At 34.3% G+C, this 17,613-nt stretch overlaps 2 protein-coding genes across 2 annotated transcripts in view; both read left to right on the top strand.

The window, feature by feature from the left end:
* LOC138185450 (uncharacterized) overlaps positions 1–12,382 on the top strand; it is a 28,769-nt gene extending 16,387 nt beyond the window's left edge. The window contains exons 2-5 of the mRNA XM_069124431.1: positions 1,501–1,594; positions 2,198–2,314; positions 7,700–7,896; positions 10,215–12,382. Of these exons, the coding sequence (XP_068980532.1) occupies positions 2,227–2,314; positions 7,700–7,896; positions 10,215–11,099 (1,170 nt within the window). The 5' untranslated portion in view covers positions 1,501–1,594; positions 2,198–2,226 and the 3' untranslated portion in view covers positions 11,100–12,382. The remainder of the gene's footprint in view (positions 1–1,500; positions 1,595–2,197; positions 2,315–7,699; positions 7,897–10,214) is intronic.
* A 3,605-nt stretch (positions 12,383–15,987) lies between these two features.
* Positions 15,988–17,369, top strand: l(1)10Bb (BUD31-like protein). Its single transcript, XM_069124470.1, has 3 exons — positions 15,988–16,182; positions 16,831–16,953; positions 17,030–17,369. Exons 1-3 carry the CDS (start codon positions 16,089–16,091, stop codon positions 17,245–17,247), a joined length of 435 nt encoding a protein of 144 aa, XP_068980571.1. The 5' UTR covers positions 15,988–16,088; the 3' UTR covers positions 17,248–17,369.
* The last annotated feature ends 244 nt before the right edge of the window (positions 17,370–17,613 follow it).

The following is a 17,613-nucleotide window of genomic DNA, read 5'->3' as shown; positions in this document are numbered from 1 at the left end:
ACTGAATTAACATAAATCACAATTCACTCCAACCACGTTATGTAAGACTTAGTTACACTGATACGTTAAGTACGCGACTGTTATAAGGGTAGAGACCGGTAAAGATATATTGACTATTCTAAGGATACGGAATAAGTGAGCCTTACTGACGATACTGTGTCTGAGGAAGGCTAGGGGTGGATGTGTCTGAGGACACGGGACCATCGGATTTGTTGATGACAATTTTGGTTAAGGAAGTGAGGGCAGTAGACACCGTCTCCGATTGGATAATAAGACGGTTGGTGAACCAGGAAGGGTTTTAGCCGCCCTCGCGAGAAAGTTGCTAACGGAACATACCAGATGCGAAGAAAACCAACTTTCTATGCTAACACGTGGTAGACAATAAACGTAAAAGGGAATCTAAGACAAGAAATACTCGCTTGTTCCGAAGGACCTTAACTATGAAAATTCCAAGGCCCCTGGTGGGTACTTAAGACTATTGAGGTTACGCGCCAAGGATGTGCAGACATCTGGGTGCCATCCTGTCCGCGGTGAGTGGCCTGGTCTCTGACGTGTATTGGCGTTACAGCTTCGAGGGTTTCAGTTATTGGGTAACACAGCTAGCGTGCGGATCTGGACAAGCTCAAGTTGTATTCTTATTTATAATTACACTTCTATTTAAATATATTTTCTGCCTTACAATTTATCCACAAGTTTTCTCTGTTTACACATCGAATAACCTCAACAAGGTTGAACATGAATATTACTTTGTAAAACAGGGTCTCTTCTACAATGATTCATGTTTTTTATATATTGCGTTACATTTACATTTATATGTAATGTAAAACGATACAAGTACGCCGAAAAATTTGAAAATTTTTACATTCTCCTCGCTCGGCAGAATCTATACTATGATGTAAAGCAGGTTGCATTTGTGTAGGAATATCTAACGAAAATTACATTGACTAGAATTTGAAAAGTAAGCTTCACAACCGATACTTTTATATATGTACTAACTGACTTCCGTATTCATTTCGTTGTTTAGAATCAACACTTCAAATGTGTCTCACATATTTATTAATACCTTGTGTCTTATCAAATTGATCTAGTTATGCTAGAACCATAATTGCGCAACATACCAATGACAATAATATATTGTCAATGTTACCTATAAACTACTTCAAACTTCATATTTACAATTCTGAATTGCTGATCAAACGTTAGGTATAGTCTATCTTTCGAATTACGACAGTTCAATTTGGTTAAGTTTATCGCGCCATTACATTTACGCGACGTAATTTGTGTGGTGTATAAAAGGCAAACGTAAGAAAGGCCTACTAATATTTGTCTAAAATGCCAAATATAAATTATGTGATAAAATTATGTAATAAATTATCTTATTTAATTTGCACTATTTTCATGTAAAATACCCTACATTCTGTTTTTTATATCAGTATGAAAGCGAATATCTTTTCTGAATATCTTTTCTCAATAATTTGTATTTCGTTTTCATGGTTTCAGAGAAGCGTAAAAGTTGTAAGAGTGGAGGGAAGAAATCGATCTAGAGGACATGTCACAGTGTCACTGCACAAACATCAGGATGTCAATCGCAGTGGTAGGTATATTAAAAGTCGCTAATATTGTATATATATAATAATATAACATACGTTTATAATAAGAACGCTATTTTTGCTCATTAATATCTTCATTAATTTCAAACCGATTATTGTTTTTGTGAACATCTTATACAAGCTATATTCAAAGATTTTCTATGATAATAATTACAAAATTTGGTAAGTTTGAAAAATACTTAAAAAAATTGAATAGAATTCTATAAAAATATGGTTGAATAAAAGCAGATTGTAGAATATTCGTGGCATAAACTAATATTTAGACACAACAAGCTTAAAAACATTACTATCAGCAGACCATAAGCACAGCGCTTGATTACAACGCGATACGATCCTCTGAATAAAAGAATGTTACATTTATTTAAAGAACTTTTTCTATGAAAAGAGTACGTCTAACTAACTTACAATTATTAAGTAGATTAATTGATTTTGCCTAATACATTAAAAGGCAGAAGAAAATATACTACGTGGCAATAAATTTATGTAAACGAAAAAAATATTAATATAATATTATTTATTATCATTTCAAAGTTTCTAAGATTTACTTACACCATTTGTGATTATATGTTTTATTTTTGTTCGTCTAGGACACGTGACAAAAATTGAACTAGAATTGATGGAAGCTTCGGATGACAGGATCCTCGTTGGACCGATACCATCTGAATTGAATATCACCGGTAAAATTAATTCGACTTATCCGGATGGTGAGTTAAATATCCCACAATACTCAGACAATGGTAGCTCTTATCGTTCGTGAATTCGAAAGTTTTATATGGACACGGTTCGCTTTGCCATTTTAGATCATAGGATCCCAAAAGATCCGAGACACAGCTAAATATTTAAAGTTTATCACAGAGAAATCGATCCTTTTGTGCTATTACGTTTGATTAAACGGACATTTCAATTTGCCCTGCCATGCAAAATCTGGCGCAGCAATCCATAAGGATAGAAACTTAATCTTGAGAAATAGTAGCGAGAGAATGATAGAGAAAGTGAAAAAAGCTCGTTGGAAGAACAGAAAATGACAAGGGCATGTTAGCATGGTAGCAGTGCGTAGCTGGCACGATGTATTTAATTGCGAAATTTACAACAACAAACGAACCCAATAATAAATATATACATTTTCATTAATTTTTAATATAATGTGCGCGCATGTTAATAAAATGAAAGAGATACGGAATGTAAGTCGAATAGAGAGAAGTTCGGCAGGTCTTTCATTGATCGACGGCCACATTAGTTCCATATTCCAAGTATAAAATCAAATCGTTTGTAACGTGCAAAATAAGCCTCGAATGACATTTTTGTACAGACTGTTCGAAATGGTTCGAATGGTTCTACACCGTAAAATGAAATTCAAGGTCAAGCCTTTTTCTATTCCATCGTATTCCACTCCACGCGAATAAAAAGTCTGGATCGAAACTTAACCGTTCTACAATGAAACTCTAATTTATTTTTCCAAAAAGAACAGTTCAGTTGCGACCAACCAGTTCAGTTCGAACAACCTGTATGTGCACGAATCTTTTTAATTATCTTGATACCTGGAATCATAGATTATACATATATATCTGGCCCTCTTTTTTCGACAAGCAAGGAGGATAATAGCAATTCTATGTATGAATGGAAATTTTTGTCTTTTTATTACCAACAAAGCTATATTTGGAATATTATTCCTCGCCATGCGAAGCAAACTGCAATGCCCATGCTTTGTTTATTCGCGATTCAAACTAACGAATAATTTACGTGACGAAGATGATTGACATATATAACTCGGTTCTTAATCGTGTGTGTCGCAATCTATAAGATATCGACATCGTGTTTCGAGTGTTTCGTGTTTTACTTCGCGCCACGAAAAGATAATAACCATTACGAAACGCAAGCACGCAGACTTGGTAGATAAATTTCGTCCGACAGTAATTCAATTTCCGGACTTGTTACACTCGCATTTCCGCATGTAATTTCCGATTAGACGCAGTGAAACTAGTCAACTGCTTTTCATCTGTCTCCTTAACATTTTCCTACAAAAGACTACGATGCACGTCCTGAAATCGTTTCTGTTCACGCATGGGAAATCCAATATAGAGCCGCCGACGCACTCGCCGGCAATGATCTAGATCAACCAATGGAAAAGGTAAGTATACCATACCCGGGCAAGAGAGCAGGAACAACGCCTTCCGATGTCCAGAATCGTATAACGAAACCGACGCATGCTGCCAGACACACGATAATTGAGCCCACAGGTTTCGAGCACAACCTGTGGAATGCTTCTTAATTTCGCTTTCTTTTTGCTTTTGCCAGAATTTCGTCTGGTACGGTCGCGTCTCGAGGTAGCCGTTTTTAATTTTATTCTTCCTGTGAGATATAGATCTTCTTACGCAGAGCGCCGGAGCGATTCATAATTCGACGCGTGGAGCATCAATCACTGCTAGTTTTTAAAGTCTCAAGCAATGTTCAGGCCGTTGAACGATTCGACTTCGCAACCGAATTTTTGCGTTTAGCGCTCAGTAAAAAATACACGCGATTGGATGTAACACTGTATACGAATTGTTACGTGTGCCTAGCCAACTGCCTCGCGATCCGTCGAACGTCGAATCCTGTTCCGCTAAACAAATCGAACGAAGAGAACAACAGCAAGAGTAAATATTATGATCTGAAAAAGCGACAAAAGAATAGAGGAACAAATACACAATTTTTTGAACAGGTTAAGCTACGTCTGTGACTATAAGTTCTACCAATGTTTTAAAAATTCAAAAGACGCTGCCACCGACAGAGTAGGATATCTGTATTTCACCGTCTTAGGGACACAATGCTTCCGAGAAGATTATCCTGCTTCTTGCAAAACTCAAACCCCATAAGTGCGATTAACGTGATATCTAACGTGAAATTTTCTTCTAACGACGAACATGCAAGCGTTCGAGTTGAGATTATTAAAAAAATTTGTTCGTATGATCGTTGGCAGCATTGGACGTTGTTTGGAGTAGGAGTTTGATAAAACCAAAGCAAAGGAGTATCAGAGTGGTTTGACGTGCAACAGTTCTAGTAAAATTTCGGCGAACCTCGAGGATGTTTGCTATTCGATTAGTGTTGTCAAATAAATCTACTAATAAATATTAATCAACATAATAAAGCTCGATAGTGTACGATAAAGTTACAAAATATATAGCTGCATAAAGATAAATATTGCATTCTGCCAAAATTACGACATTTTGGAAACATTTTGAAGAGGAAGATAAATTATTTTTACGCGTATAACTCTCGAATGGGAGCGAGTAGCGTAAGAGATAAGCGAGCAGAGTTAAATTTATCAGAGTTGAGCTTTATCGTCCAAAATCCACACGATTTTCTCCATTTTATGAGAGATGGTATACGGACAGCTGGCGGTTAATGAAGTATTTCCCGCCTCCTATTCATCCATATGGATTTTCGAATGCGCGTAAGTACACAGACTTTGCATCGTCCTCGGAAATTTCAATCTCGATCAAAATGGTAGAACGAATTTTTCGATTTTTAGAATGAGACCGCCACAAGCGAGAAAATAAAGCAAACAGTGATCTGTGATACACATGACAAAACCAAAAATAGGATAAAGGAGCCACCTAAATAATATTTTCAATTTTTCAGATACAAAGAAATGTTTGAAACAAAAGTTGCTTGGTTTCGATTAAATTGGAAAAATTTTTCTCAGGTGGACGTGTCTATGAATTTTGAAGGCTACCTCCATTTTTTAAATGAAACCACACATTTTTAAACGCCTATATATTACGCAATATACGTATTTGCCTATCTTATGTTTTATCTTTTCATTTACATTTGAAAAATGAAACGTGAATGATATAAAATATGAAAATTGAAAATTAGAAAAATGTAAGAGACGAAACTATAAAGATTACTTTTGTTACGTATCTATGGATCAAACGAATAGAAGCATGCCGGCCGCCAATCCATCGTCTCTGTCGGTTATTATCTGTCAAGGGAACAAAATTTACATGAAATTGAAATTCATTTGAAATTTAATATCTTGATATTGGCTTATACGAAAGATACGAGTAACTGATGTTTTGTTTGTTATGGAAAAAGAAATATGATTCCCATTTAGACATATAAATCTGACCTTCGCGGTGACCTTTTCAAGTTCGTTGCAAGATATAATTAATATCGGTGTAACTTGTTCCTCTCGACACTGTACAACATTTATTTCAAATATTTTCCCATATCGGCTAGAGTTTTCGAGATGTTCACACGTTTCCAGGTAAACGAGGCTAAAGTATAGTTTAGTTTAGGAAATTTGGCGAATTTTTAATAATTGGAAAATGAGGTATATTTGATGAAATAAGTAATACGAGGTTGTATGTTGTAGTAAATTGCGAGGATGTGAAAAACACTGTGACTTTTATCGAAATCGGTATTTTGGAATATGAGACACGAAGTCGTACACATATATCTATTCTGTTCGTAGTTAGGTCCTTGATACTCACTTTGGATGTAATTGTAAAAAATGATCGTACCCGTAAGTAAAACATCGACGGAATCCAAAAATCATGCAACGTTTTCGTGTTCTTCGTCATGAATAAATATGGTTGGATGTTTTCAACTATCTGTCTGCGCTTGCTCTTGCATCTCGAGCGGTTGTTGCGTTTGACCAATGTAGGTGTAGTATGTTTCTTACAAGCGTTGAATGAGTTACAATTCCAACTAACTAGCTGTTGCAAGTGACCAGTTTAAGCGCGTTCTGGATGATCTCGAACAATTCGAAATCCTGTTTCATCTTTCTAGGCAGTTCCACAAATGGGGTTTCAAAGTTAACGAAAATAAATCCACACGCGTAACCTTCACGCTGCGAAAACAAACCTGACCTCAGGTGACCATTAACAATATTGCAATTCCTAACAAGGATTCAGTCAGATATCTGGGCCTGACTGTGGACAGGAGAATGACATGGAAACAACATCACAGACAAATCGAAGCAACTCAAGGCCAAACTTGAAAAATTCTACTGGCTCATTGGCCGACGTTTCAACTTAAGCGCGCAGAGCAAAATTACGCTCTACAAGACCATAATAAAACCTGTCTGGACCTACGAAATCCAACTATAGGGAACAGCAAGTAATTCCAACTTTGAAATACTCTAAGATCCCTAATAGATGCACCCTGGTATGTTACCAACAAAACGATACATCGCGACCTCAAGATACCCACAGTCAAAGAAGAAATAACAAAATGTAGTAATAGATATATCATAAGAGTTAACAACCATCGAAACCCCCTAGTTACTAAATTACTCAATACGTCGGACCAGATCCGCAGGCTAAGAAAACACTATCCTTTATCATAGATCTAAGCACTAGATTCAACTAGACATAAACTTATTATAAATAATTAGTCATGTCATTGCGCCACGCCAGAGAAACTTACTCAAAATTCTCAATGTGACAATTGATTGTAAAGTACTTGTAAATAAAAAGAAAAAGAAATCTTTCTAGACAGATGTTCTACTTTCTCTTTCACTTTGGCTTTTAAGGAAATAAGGTTTGTAGCATTAGTAACGGGAAGAACGCAGCAGTGAGTAAATTGTTGCTTAGAAACCTTGCAATATTATTACCGTCACATTCAGGAATCATTGAGGATGCTCGAGGAACATGGTATATCGCAGATGTGTTTGCCCTAGAGCCTTTAGCGGTTAGCCAAGAAAATCATTTTGGCCATCCAGAGGACTCATTAGCCTTTATGCGTTCAGTCGGAAACTGAACGACATATAAAATACCTACTGTTTAAATCGTAAATATTTAAGGAATTAATTACTGTACAACAGATTTGAAAGTTTCATGCCACGGATTGTCATACATAACTCTGTTGTGAACTACACTGTTTGAAGTCTCACCTATATAAAAACAAAGAGATCTCCACGATGTACATCGATTTCAGTGGATCCTTCGATACCTGAAGAAGGTAGCTGTAGTAGTAGGGAAACGTCAGGAGGAAATTTCTTTCGGATACGGCTCTTACCCAAGACCCTCAAACAGTTTTGTTCACAAGAGTGTTATATTTATTTAGACAATAAACTTTAAATAGTAACTCGAACGATGTTGTAATAGGCAGTCCAGAACTAGGTGCGGTTATACTCAGAGCTGAAGAGGCCTTGATAGTTATTTTCGTACTCTTTCTATGGGCTGCGGCAATTGCGTTATTCTTCAATCGATGGGGCAAGATAAGAATGTTGGAACCATCTCAACCGAAATTCCTGCCACAAGACGAACAAAATTGTATCACGATTGAACAAAATCAACTACAGGTAATGCATAAATATATATTTTATTTATAATTGATACTTTATGACTATACTTTAGTACTGTGTACTGTGTATTGACCTTCGTGCTGTCTAATGCTGAGTTCAGACTGGCTAAAATGGCAAGCTATTCATAGTTGTAGCGTTGTTACTCGTTTAGTGTTGGTACGCGCAGCCACTTGTTGAGTTTGTTCGTCAGTAAATCTCAATATATGGAAAGACTTGCTGCTCGTATCAATTGCACGTTTCATCGTAAAAGCAAATAATGTTAGAAGAAAAAATGATCTAGAGCATCGATGCTGGAAGAGAATAAATTTTGATACAAGAGACAAATAATTTATTAAAAAACGAAGATGAATTGAAAAATTCTATCGAAATGTCATATGAAAAATTACTCGAAACTATGAGAAATTACTTACCATAATCCAATAAATATTAGAGACAAGTATAAATTTTCGAATATCAATTTCAGTCATAGAAGGAATGTTGATTACGTTAAATTCTCTATCAACGAACGATTCTCACGCTGATTGTTCAGAAGGCAGTAACATCGAAGTTTATAAGCTGCTTTACATCTGCTCGTAACATTTGCTTATTTGCAAATAATACGCCAGCTCTACTGCAGGCACAAATACGTCTGTATTCTGCATTATAATCGGTACCTTTGATGTAACGTCTCTTGAATAAGGAGTGTTCTCTGTTCACTACTCGTTGTTCACAAATAAGTTCACAAGTGTCTAAAGCTGTTGACGAACGTAATTTGTAAACAACAATGTGGACCTAACGTAAGACGATCGAAAGACTCCTACACAATCCTAATTAATTATATAGTAGTAAAAAATCTTTCACTTGAGACTGACTGAATTATCGATGGCATCTTCTAATTGAGACGAACTAATTGAAACTTCCTAACTCAATTAGACATTAATGGCCGCGTCCTGATTGGCGTTCCACTCAACTAACAGAATTTAATTGCTCTAAGCTTTCTGGTTGAAACTTACTTAACGGATCTTTAACGATCAAATCCAACGAGAATAACGTCCATACGTTACCCTTAATCAAGGTATAACAGCTTTCTGAACGTCCGCCAGGACAAATTGCAGGAAACTTCATATAAAAACATAAAAAGAAAAATATAAAGATAAAATTCAAATTTAAAGACAATAATGTCGAAAAATCTTAGTCAATTTTTATCAATCTTTCAAATCATTTATTATTATTTCAGAGATGCTTGACCCGAACGCAGCTATCTTACATCATTTTCCACCAAATCGAGGTTGTACAATGCGACTATAAAAATAACGTACAATTTCTTAATACCCAACACATAATCCACTACTAACAACATTTATCCTTAAAAAAATGTGCCGCATTCTTCCCGTAATTATTCTATGCGAAATATTATACATTTATAAATTGTGTTGCAGGACCGCATATTATTTGTTGCTAAAATTAGTTGCTTCCAAACTTCTAGTTCCTTATCAGAAAAAAACAAAAAATATTTTGTTATCGGTATCACAATAAATCGCTGCATTTCTATCAACTTTTATTACTTGACACGGACTTAGACGCACACAAACACGCGCGCGCAGATAACAATATGAATTGTTTTCAAACTTTGCACTTCTGGAATGCTATTTTACTTTTACCGTGCACCGATTCATTTCTGATTTCTTCGTCGTGATTTCAAATAACCACTATGTATTTATTTTGACATTTCGACTTTATCATTTACTAGATTCAAATTTCCTACTACATAGACAATTTTCTATGCAACTAGAGACTTAACATCTCGGAGATGAAATGTAAAATTTAGGGAAAAATGTTTCATTGAAAAACATGGATTGAGTAAATGTTTTTTACATCCACTGTCCGGCATACATACGTACATATGTATAAATTCATAACGGAAAGGAGCAACGCAACAACATATAACGTAGATATAACAAACACAAGAGAAATGTTATGCATTAATGTTTAAAATATGAATAATATATTATATACGACACACTCTTATTAATTACGTATTAAATAATTAATAATTAAGAGAAGAGAAGCAATCGAAATTTTCATCCAGTTAGGGAACTGGATTTTTTATATTCTCAATATATTGAGAAATATTCCATACTGAAAGACTGAATCTTTTACATATCCAATTCATTTCAATGGAAGGATGTTGCAAAAATCTGAATTATCATTAAATAAATTAAAAATTAATGGACAATTTATTTTCTAAACACGAATGTAGATTACAAAGATCAATTGAACTGTTTACAAGTGGCGATCAAAATTAATTTACAAATCATCTGTTTGTTTGTTCACAGAACCGACGCACATTCTCGAAATGCAATATTCTTTGCGAAGAGTGTCCAATAAGGCACGACTCGAACTACGCTTTGGGACAAATGAGACCGAGGCAAAACAGTGCGTTCATTGGTTCCAGCGTGTCCTTTCTCCCAGGTGGCGGAGGTACAGCGCGTCGCACGAAAAGCGCGTTCGACCTTCAATTTTCCGTGTTTACGGAAAATAACACGCTCGACTCCTCCAGTGAACAAGATACGTTAAAGAATTTTAAGCCGGCCTGCGATTCCACGAAATTATTGCTAGACGAACGAAAGACAAGCGTCTATCAGCTGGACAAAACCGGAACAACCAAATCTTTCTGTCGAAACAGAGGAATAAGTGTTTGTCAATTCGATGCTTCGCCAAAATTATGGCAACGAGATCGCGGAATGAGCATCTGCCAGTTCGATAGGATGGAGGTTCTCGCCAGGCCATTGCAGAGAAATCGCGGTGGAAGTATCTGTCAATTCGACAGAATGGACGTATTAGCCAGATCACTGCAGAGAGATCGCATAGGTAGTGCTTACCATTTTGACAGAATGGATGTGTTGGCCAGACCTAATGTAACTTTTGACAAATTCTTGTTGAGAGAAAAACGCGTTAGTATGTGCAACCTTTTGGGAAAAAATGAGAAAACGACAGAAGGAATTCAAATGGAACGGCATTTGAGCAACAGCAACGTTGGGAAAATCGGGGAAAAAGATACATCGGGCGAGGAAGAGAGAGGCAGGATTATGGCGGAGGAACAAAAGACATTTATTAAACAAATAGCCAAAGAGAAGAAAAACAGCTTTTGTCGATCGAACCAACCATCTTGCAGCCAAACTTCTGATGCTGCATTTGGATATAAAGGTACTTGCGTGTAGCGTGAGAACTTGTACAATTCGTCAAGGAAGAGCTGCAACTGTGTGACACAATTTCCAAGATAATGGTTTTGTTCGGAAACGATCTCAAGATTGACGTTCTTGCGAATATATCATACATATGTATGTATATATAACGAATTAATTACTCGTTTTGAACAGAATTAACATTGTATTTATATATTAAGTATGTATATTGCTTTTGATATGAACACTTTCAGTTCGCTTATAGTGTTTCCTGTAAATGAAATGTTGGACAAATTTCTAAGAGAAACATGAAATTAAATATGCATTGTACAGAATGACCAAGGTCAGTATTTTACCAAATTATTAAAAAACAAATATCTTACACGTATCTTTAAATTTATAAGGAGGAACGACTCGTTACTGAACTATCGTACTAAATTTATATGAAAAAATGATATAATCTGTACAGCTAACGGCTAAAAAATATTTTGTCAGGATAAAAAAATATCATGGAAATAGATGAAAACTACAAATTACAATAAAATTCAAGGAATTAAAAAATAATGATAATAAACAACGTGATAATCTGTCTTTCAAATATCGAGGAAAAATATAATTATCTCGTATTTTATTTATTCTTTCGAATTTTTATTATGTTATTCGAATTCATTCTTATCCTATTGTGTATTTATCCATTATTGATGAATAAAATTTGATTTATCATTTTTATTCGAATTTTCAGTATCCAAATAACTTTTTTACCGTACCTTACTGTACCTTACTATACCTTACTATAATGTAATAATTTGAAGTGCGAGTACTAAATGATAACAGTTGCAACGTTGTAAATAAATAGTTGACCGGATTTATAAAGAAAGATATTCTTTTAAGCATTGCAATTTATACTTATTTTCTCAAACGAAATATATTTACTAAAATCTACCATAGTTTTAGTCTTCTGCTATTAAAGTGAAAAATATTCAAAGAATATTCGATTTCAAAAACTACAGCGAGTCACGAATAAAGCGACTAATCATATTCAGAATCATATAGTAAAGGTATTGTTGAAAAGAGAAATTGAATATACTAAATATTCTGCCGTCTTCCATATAAATTTATTACAAAAAAATTTTAATTTATTATTTAGTTACAATGCATCCATTTATAACTGTCATCTATTGAAAGACTAGCTATTAAATGTTGTACGGGAAAGCCGTTTTATATTTCCAAGTCAACCGTGTTTTATATCTCACAAAAATCAACATCTACATATTCGAGAGTGGCAATATATTTTTAAATGCAAACTACTGTCAAGCAAGTGCTACAGATACACTTCGTATTGCCAATATACTGAACCGCTGTTTCTTTATTTATTTCTTTATCTATAAGTAATTATTGCTTTCTTGCACTTTTATAACTATCGAAAAGATAAGTTATCCATTGATTTATATTATTATTTACTTTTTTCTATGTAATTTATGTATAATTTGAGTCCACTTCTGCAAAAGGAACCTTGATAACCTTATATCACTATATATAATTACCTATTTATATAATTTATAGCATTTAATTTCCGACAGTCTAGGTGTAATAAAGTTTCATCTCTTTAATTGTAGAAAAACCTGGAACTTTAACATTCTTCGATCGCCTAAAACCTCCATTTTCTATCAAATATGTTTTTGAATTCGAAAAGTTCGTTTGCGATAGATAAATAATCTTTACCACTAATTGTATCTACAGGACATATAAATTTGTGAGTCTTTTTAAGCGCAATAAGTATTATTAAGTTTTACTGCAAAATATTACATCGTTTACACAGAATTAATCACATTTATGCAAAATTTCAAACTGTAATATATAATAGTAAATAGTAATGATATAGTGCAATTTTTCAGCCTTTCTTTATTAAAATCAAAAATCAAATTAAAACTTAACAAAAATATTCCTCGGGCCCAGCAAACTTCTCTACACGAACCTATGGAGCATCCTATGCACGAGAGCCACAGCGAGGCTCAAGTTCAATAATGTGTCCGCCAATTTACCTCGTATCGTAATGAAGAAAGCTATAACTATATAACATCCAGTAGTACACAGGACTCTGTATATTACACATTATTTCGTTAAAAAATTAGCGTACCTTATACACGCAAATTTTCTCTGTGATTCTTTCGTTGCACTTATGTAATGTCCACAGTTTGCCGTTTTCAATTTTTAACTAATTTCACGAAATTTCCACCGAAAACTTTTCGCTTTTATCTCCGAGTCACGGGCGCCCGTGTCTTCCTTGATTCGTTTTGCTCGCTCGAAATTTTATCCCAGGCTTTATGCGAATTTTATACAATGTTGGATTTCGCGGAATCTCGCCATCTCCACCTCCTTTAGCATAATTTCTTCTTCGTGACCTCGCCGAGCTACCCTCTTAAGGAATTTTCAGCGGTCAAACTGAAGTCTTGTTTCGTTCCTTTTGTTTCTGAACTTAGATCGCCATCCTCTCTGACACTCTCCTCTTCGTGGCTCTGCTCGGAGAGGACGAATCGTCGCAACGTCGTGTAAGAACAATCAGCTCTCTTTTCCTGTATGCTTCTCCTTCGTTTTTCGTCCTGGAGATTGAAGCCTCGTTATGTCAGAGCTACCGCGATTTCGGGGTAATTCCATATGCTCTCTGTCTGTATACCTTCTATTGCTGCTTCTCCTTCTCTTCCATCGCTTTTTATATCTACTAACACCAAGAAAGGTCTTGTTTTGGACAGAACAAGGTCGTTCGACTCTTACATTTTAAGCGATTCGAGATACAAAGAAAAAAATGTTACAAGTTTGGATTCTATCGAGTGGAGTAAAATGAAATGAAATCATAGTCTATTTCATGTAAATCTTAGAGATCAAGCTCGAACGCTCCTTGAGGCTACTGCACTATATACAGCTTTATAAATATCTGTACAAGACTTTCCAACGTAAGCTATAATCCACGTACGTTATTCTATAATCCAGCGGTTGAAACATTAACAGAATTTATTACAATTGTGTATAATAGTAATGTATTTTACACGTTACTTTATACACTGTTATTTGAGCATTAGTAAAAAGAGTGAACGAAATCACGACTACTATTAAAAAAATATATTCAGTCCCTGGTCGCCGAATTAATTCAACCACACGCAGAAATTTCATTTTTCTACTTGTAATGTGTCCGAGACGCATATTCGTATGTATATTATGTCGGATAAAGGACAAATTATCATTGGTTGTTTAAACTGTTTATTGACGATTATGTACATATATACATATAGCAACTATTTAATTTATTATCTCCTTGTTCCACGTCGCTTGATTTTAATAAAAAAATTAAAAATACTGAAAATGTTAAATTTGATTGTAGTGATTGTAGTGACCGGAGTTTGTACGTGTCTTTATAAGTAACAAAAAATAAAATACACGTATAAACCTGAAAAACCATCAGCAAGTCTCTGGGAACGAGGTTAACGGCATCGACCGATAATACAGAAAACTAGAGGTCGGATGAACCGTGTCCGAAAGGAAAGGAAACTTTTTCTTTTTTTCACCAAACATCAACCATGGGACGAGCAGTATATATCGATCGATTTCTTACTGGTCGCGCTACTAGGAATCAAACAAGCCCTCAGGTCGTCGATGTTCTTCTTAACCAACAGTCAGTCTAAAACGTTTCGTGAGAACGTAACACAGCGATTTCCACATCATCTATTGACTTTTTCTTCTTCGGCTCCTCCATTCTCCCAAATAGCAAAAAAAGCTCAATGGTCGAAAAAAAAGTTGCTAACATAGAATTTTTTGTGGCATTTTTTGTGAATGTCTCTCTAAGTGTCGATAATAAACTATCAAGCGCACGTGCTTTCTTCTTCTTCAAACACGATGGCGTTTGCGATCGATTGCGATTTTTTGCGTCTAGTAAAATCCTCTTCGAGTCTTCCTATTGTTTTATAAACTACACACTTCGTATCAAGCAACACTTTACGCCCGACATTTTGTTCTTTATATTTTCGTACCATACATCTTTGGAATAAAATGGTGAGCTTTCGAAAAATTAGTGTTGACTATAGACTAAATCCAATCCCGTTCACTAAACCTTCTAGACCAATCGAATTTGCCTTCAAACTACCCAAAATTGGGAAAAATGGTAAACAGTATTTTTTTCTACAAAATGATTTTTGTGTGATGTTGTGATTTTTAAATGATAATTTAATATAATATATATAAAATAAATGAATTTTATTACATAATTTAGCATTTCCCATCTTGCAACGAAGTTTTAATGAAATGATAATTATGGTTTCCTTTTTTCACTTGTTCTGTAGGTGAGTGTACAATATCATTAGACATATGGTTTATAGGAGATTAATCTACTCATTGGTGCATAATATATGTATTGTTCCTTATAAGAATCAAAGATAATATGTTCTACAGGTTGAGAATGCTCGTGTAGCAGAGCATTGATTATAGAAATAATTGTTTAATATATCCAAATATCTTTTAAATGATGCTTTAGAATTTCATCCATTCTTATTGTTTAATTCTCCTTCCGCTCTTCTTCTACTAATTTTACGTATACATATGTATAGTCTTAATATAATTATAGTAAATATAATATAACGATAACTATATTTTGTAATTCTGAATGGTTGTAAATTTTCATCAAATCAATATTTTAAACAAATGTCGATACGCATAGTATCCGTGCATGAATTTTTCTATTTTACAAAAAGTGCATTATGTAGCACGAATTTATTCTGTACAATATTGAATTATCTTGATATTTCTGAAGAAGAAACTGTTTAAAAAAAATATGAGAACGGTGTTTCATTTGTGGTTTGCCGCCATGCCGCCATTATTCGTTTGCTTTGATTCGTCACGGCAGTAACGTATCTATAGCTATGCATAATCAACACAGGTGCACAAGTGCACAAGTAACGGCATTATAACACTACGACTTGACATTACTGTAAACTGTATATTGTATACTTTTCCTGGTAACGCTGATGCGAATTAAAAATGCCCAAAGTACGTAGAAGTAAGAAACCTCCGCCAGATGGTTGGGAATTAATTGAACCGACGCTAGAAGAATTAGAACAGAAAATGCGAGAAGGTAAGAAGAAAAAGAAAATGCAGGTTATGACTAGAAGGTTATGTTGATAACGAAATGTTTCTATTTGCTATACGAAATATAATGTCGCGAATAATTATAAACTCAACCCTATTTCTAGATTTTTGATAATATTAAAATAAAAATTGACAAAATCGTTTATATAATTTCATATTGTAGTATAAAACAAAACTGAAGATATAAAACAAATAATATTTTTTTCTTTCGAAGTCTTCAAAAAATATAAACTTATAAACATAAAATGCTAATTTTGTTAAGTTTTCATTTAATGTTTAGTGCGTCATCAGGACTCGACGATCGCCATCGCAATAATTCTATTCTGAAATCTTGAAGCCACTTTTTGTAACACTGATTCTATAAATAGGAGCATCGTCTTGTTGAAAAAATTGTCTTTTTGTCTCCTATTCTGTTTATAAAAGACAATAATTTGCCATGCAGCATCTCCTGATATCCTATAACGTTCAATTTACCCTTTACAATAACAATTCCATTTAACACATCCAGCCATGATCGATGGTTTCTTGGAAATATCGAAGAGATAATGGGGAATCTAAATGTGTTTGAGTTTAAAATTATTCAGAGCAATGTTTTCTTTGAAATAATTCTAATCTATTGATGTTTAAATCATAGCTGAAACGGAACCTCACGAGGGCAAGCGAAAACAAGAATCTTTATGGCCCATATTTAAAATTCACCATCAGAAATCACGATACATATATGACTTATATTATAGACGGAAAGCGATAAGTCGCGGTAAAGTATCATTGATTATTTCATTTCCTTACTTTTCTCATTGTTATTTACTCTTTTATATGTTCTATGTTTTCAGAATTGTATGATTATTGCCTGAACGAAAATATAGCAGATAGAAATTTGATAGCCAAGTGGAAGAAAGTGGGATACGAAAACTTGTGCTGTCTACGTTGTATACAACACAGGGATACTAACTTTGGTACAAATTGTATTTGTAGAGTACCTAAAGGCAAACTCGAAGAAGGCAGAATAGTGGAATGCATTCACTGTGGATGCAGAGGATGTTCTGGATAACATTTAGCAATGACTACAAGATACGTATTTATGTTTCTGTTAATGATATTGCATTGTATATTACTAAAAACTGTATTGCATAATATCGATGACCTATGAAAGTATCAAGTTATAAATTAAAAGCGTATGTACCTTTATTATACCTTATAATTCTCTCTAATTGTACAATTCTCCATCTCTACTGACTAATTCCAAATATTTTTAAATAGTCTAAAACAACATTGTTGTTTTTATGTAATTTCAGACTTCTTACATTTGAATTTATCATATAAATAATTGAAACGTATGGACGAATTAAAAACTTTTCATCTGAAGTGAAATAGAAAATAAACTTTGGTTGGTATTATTAGATCATAAGTAATTCGC

The sequence above is a fragment of the Bombus flavifrons genome, chromosome 12 (genome assembly GCF_040668555.2).
Source record: "Bombus flavifrons isolate JBK064 chromosome 12, iyBomFlav1_principal, whole genome shotgun sequence".
NCBI lineage: Eukaryota > Metazoa > Arthropoda > Insecta > Hymenoptera > Apidae > Bombus > Bombus flavifrons.
This window is presented reverse-complemented; position numbering and strand designations above follow the sequence as displayed.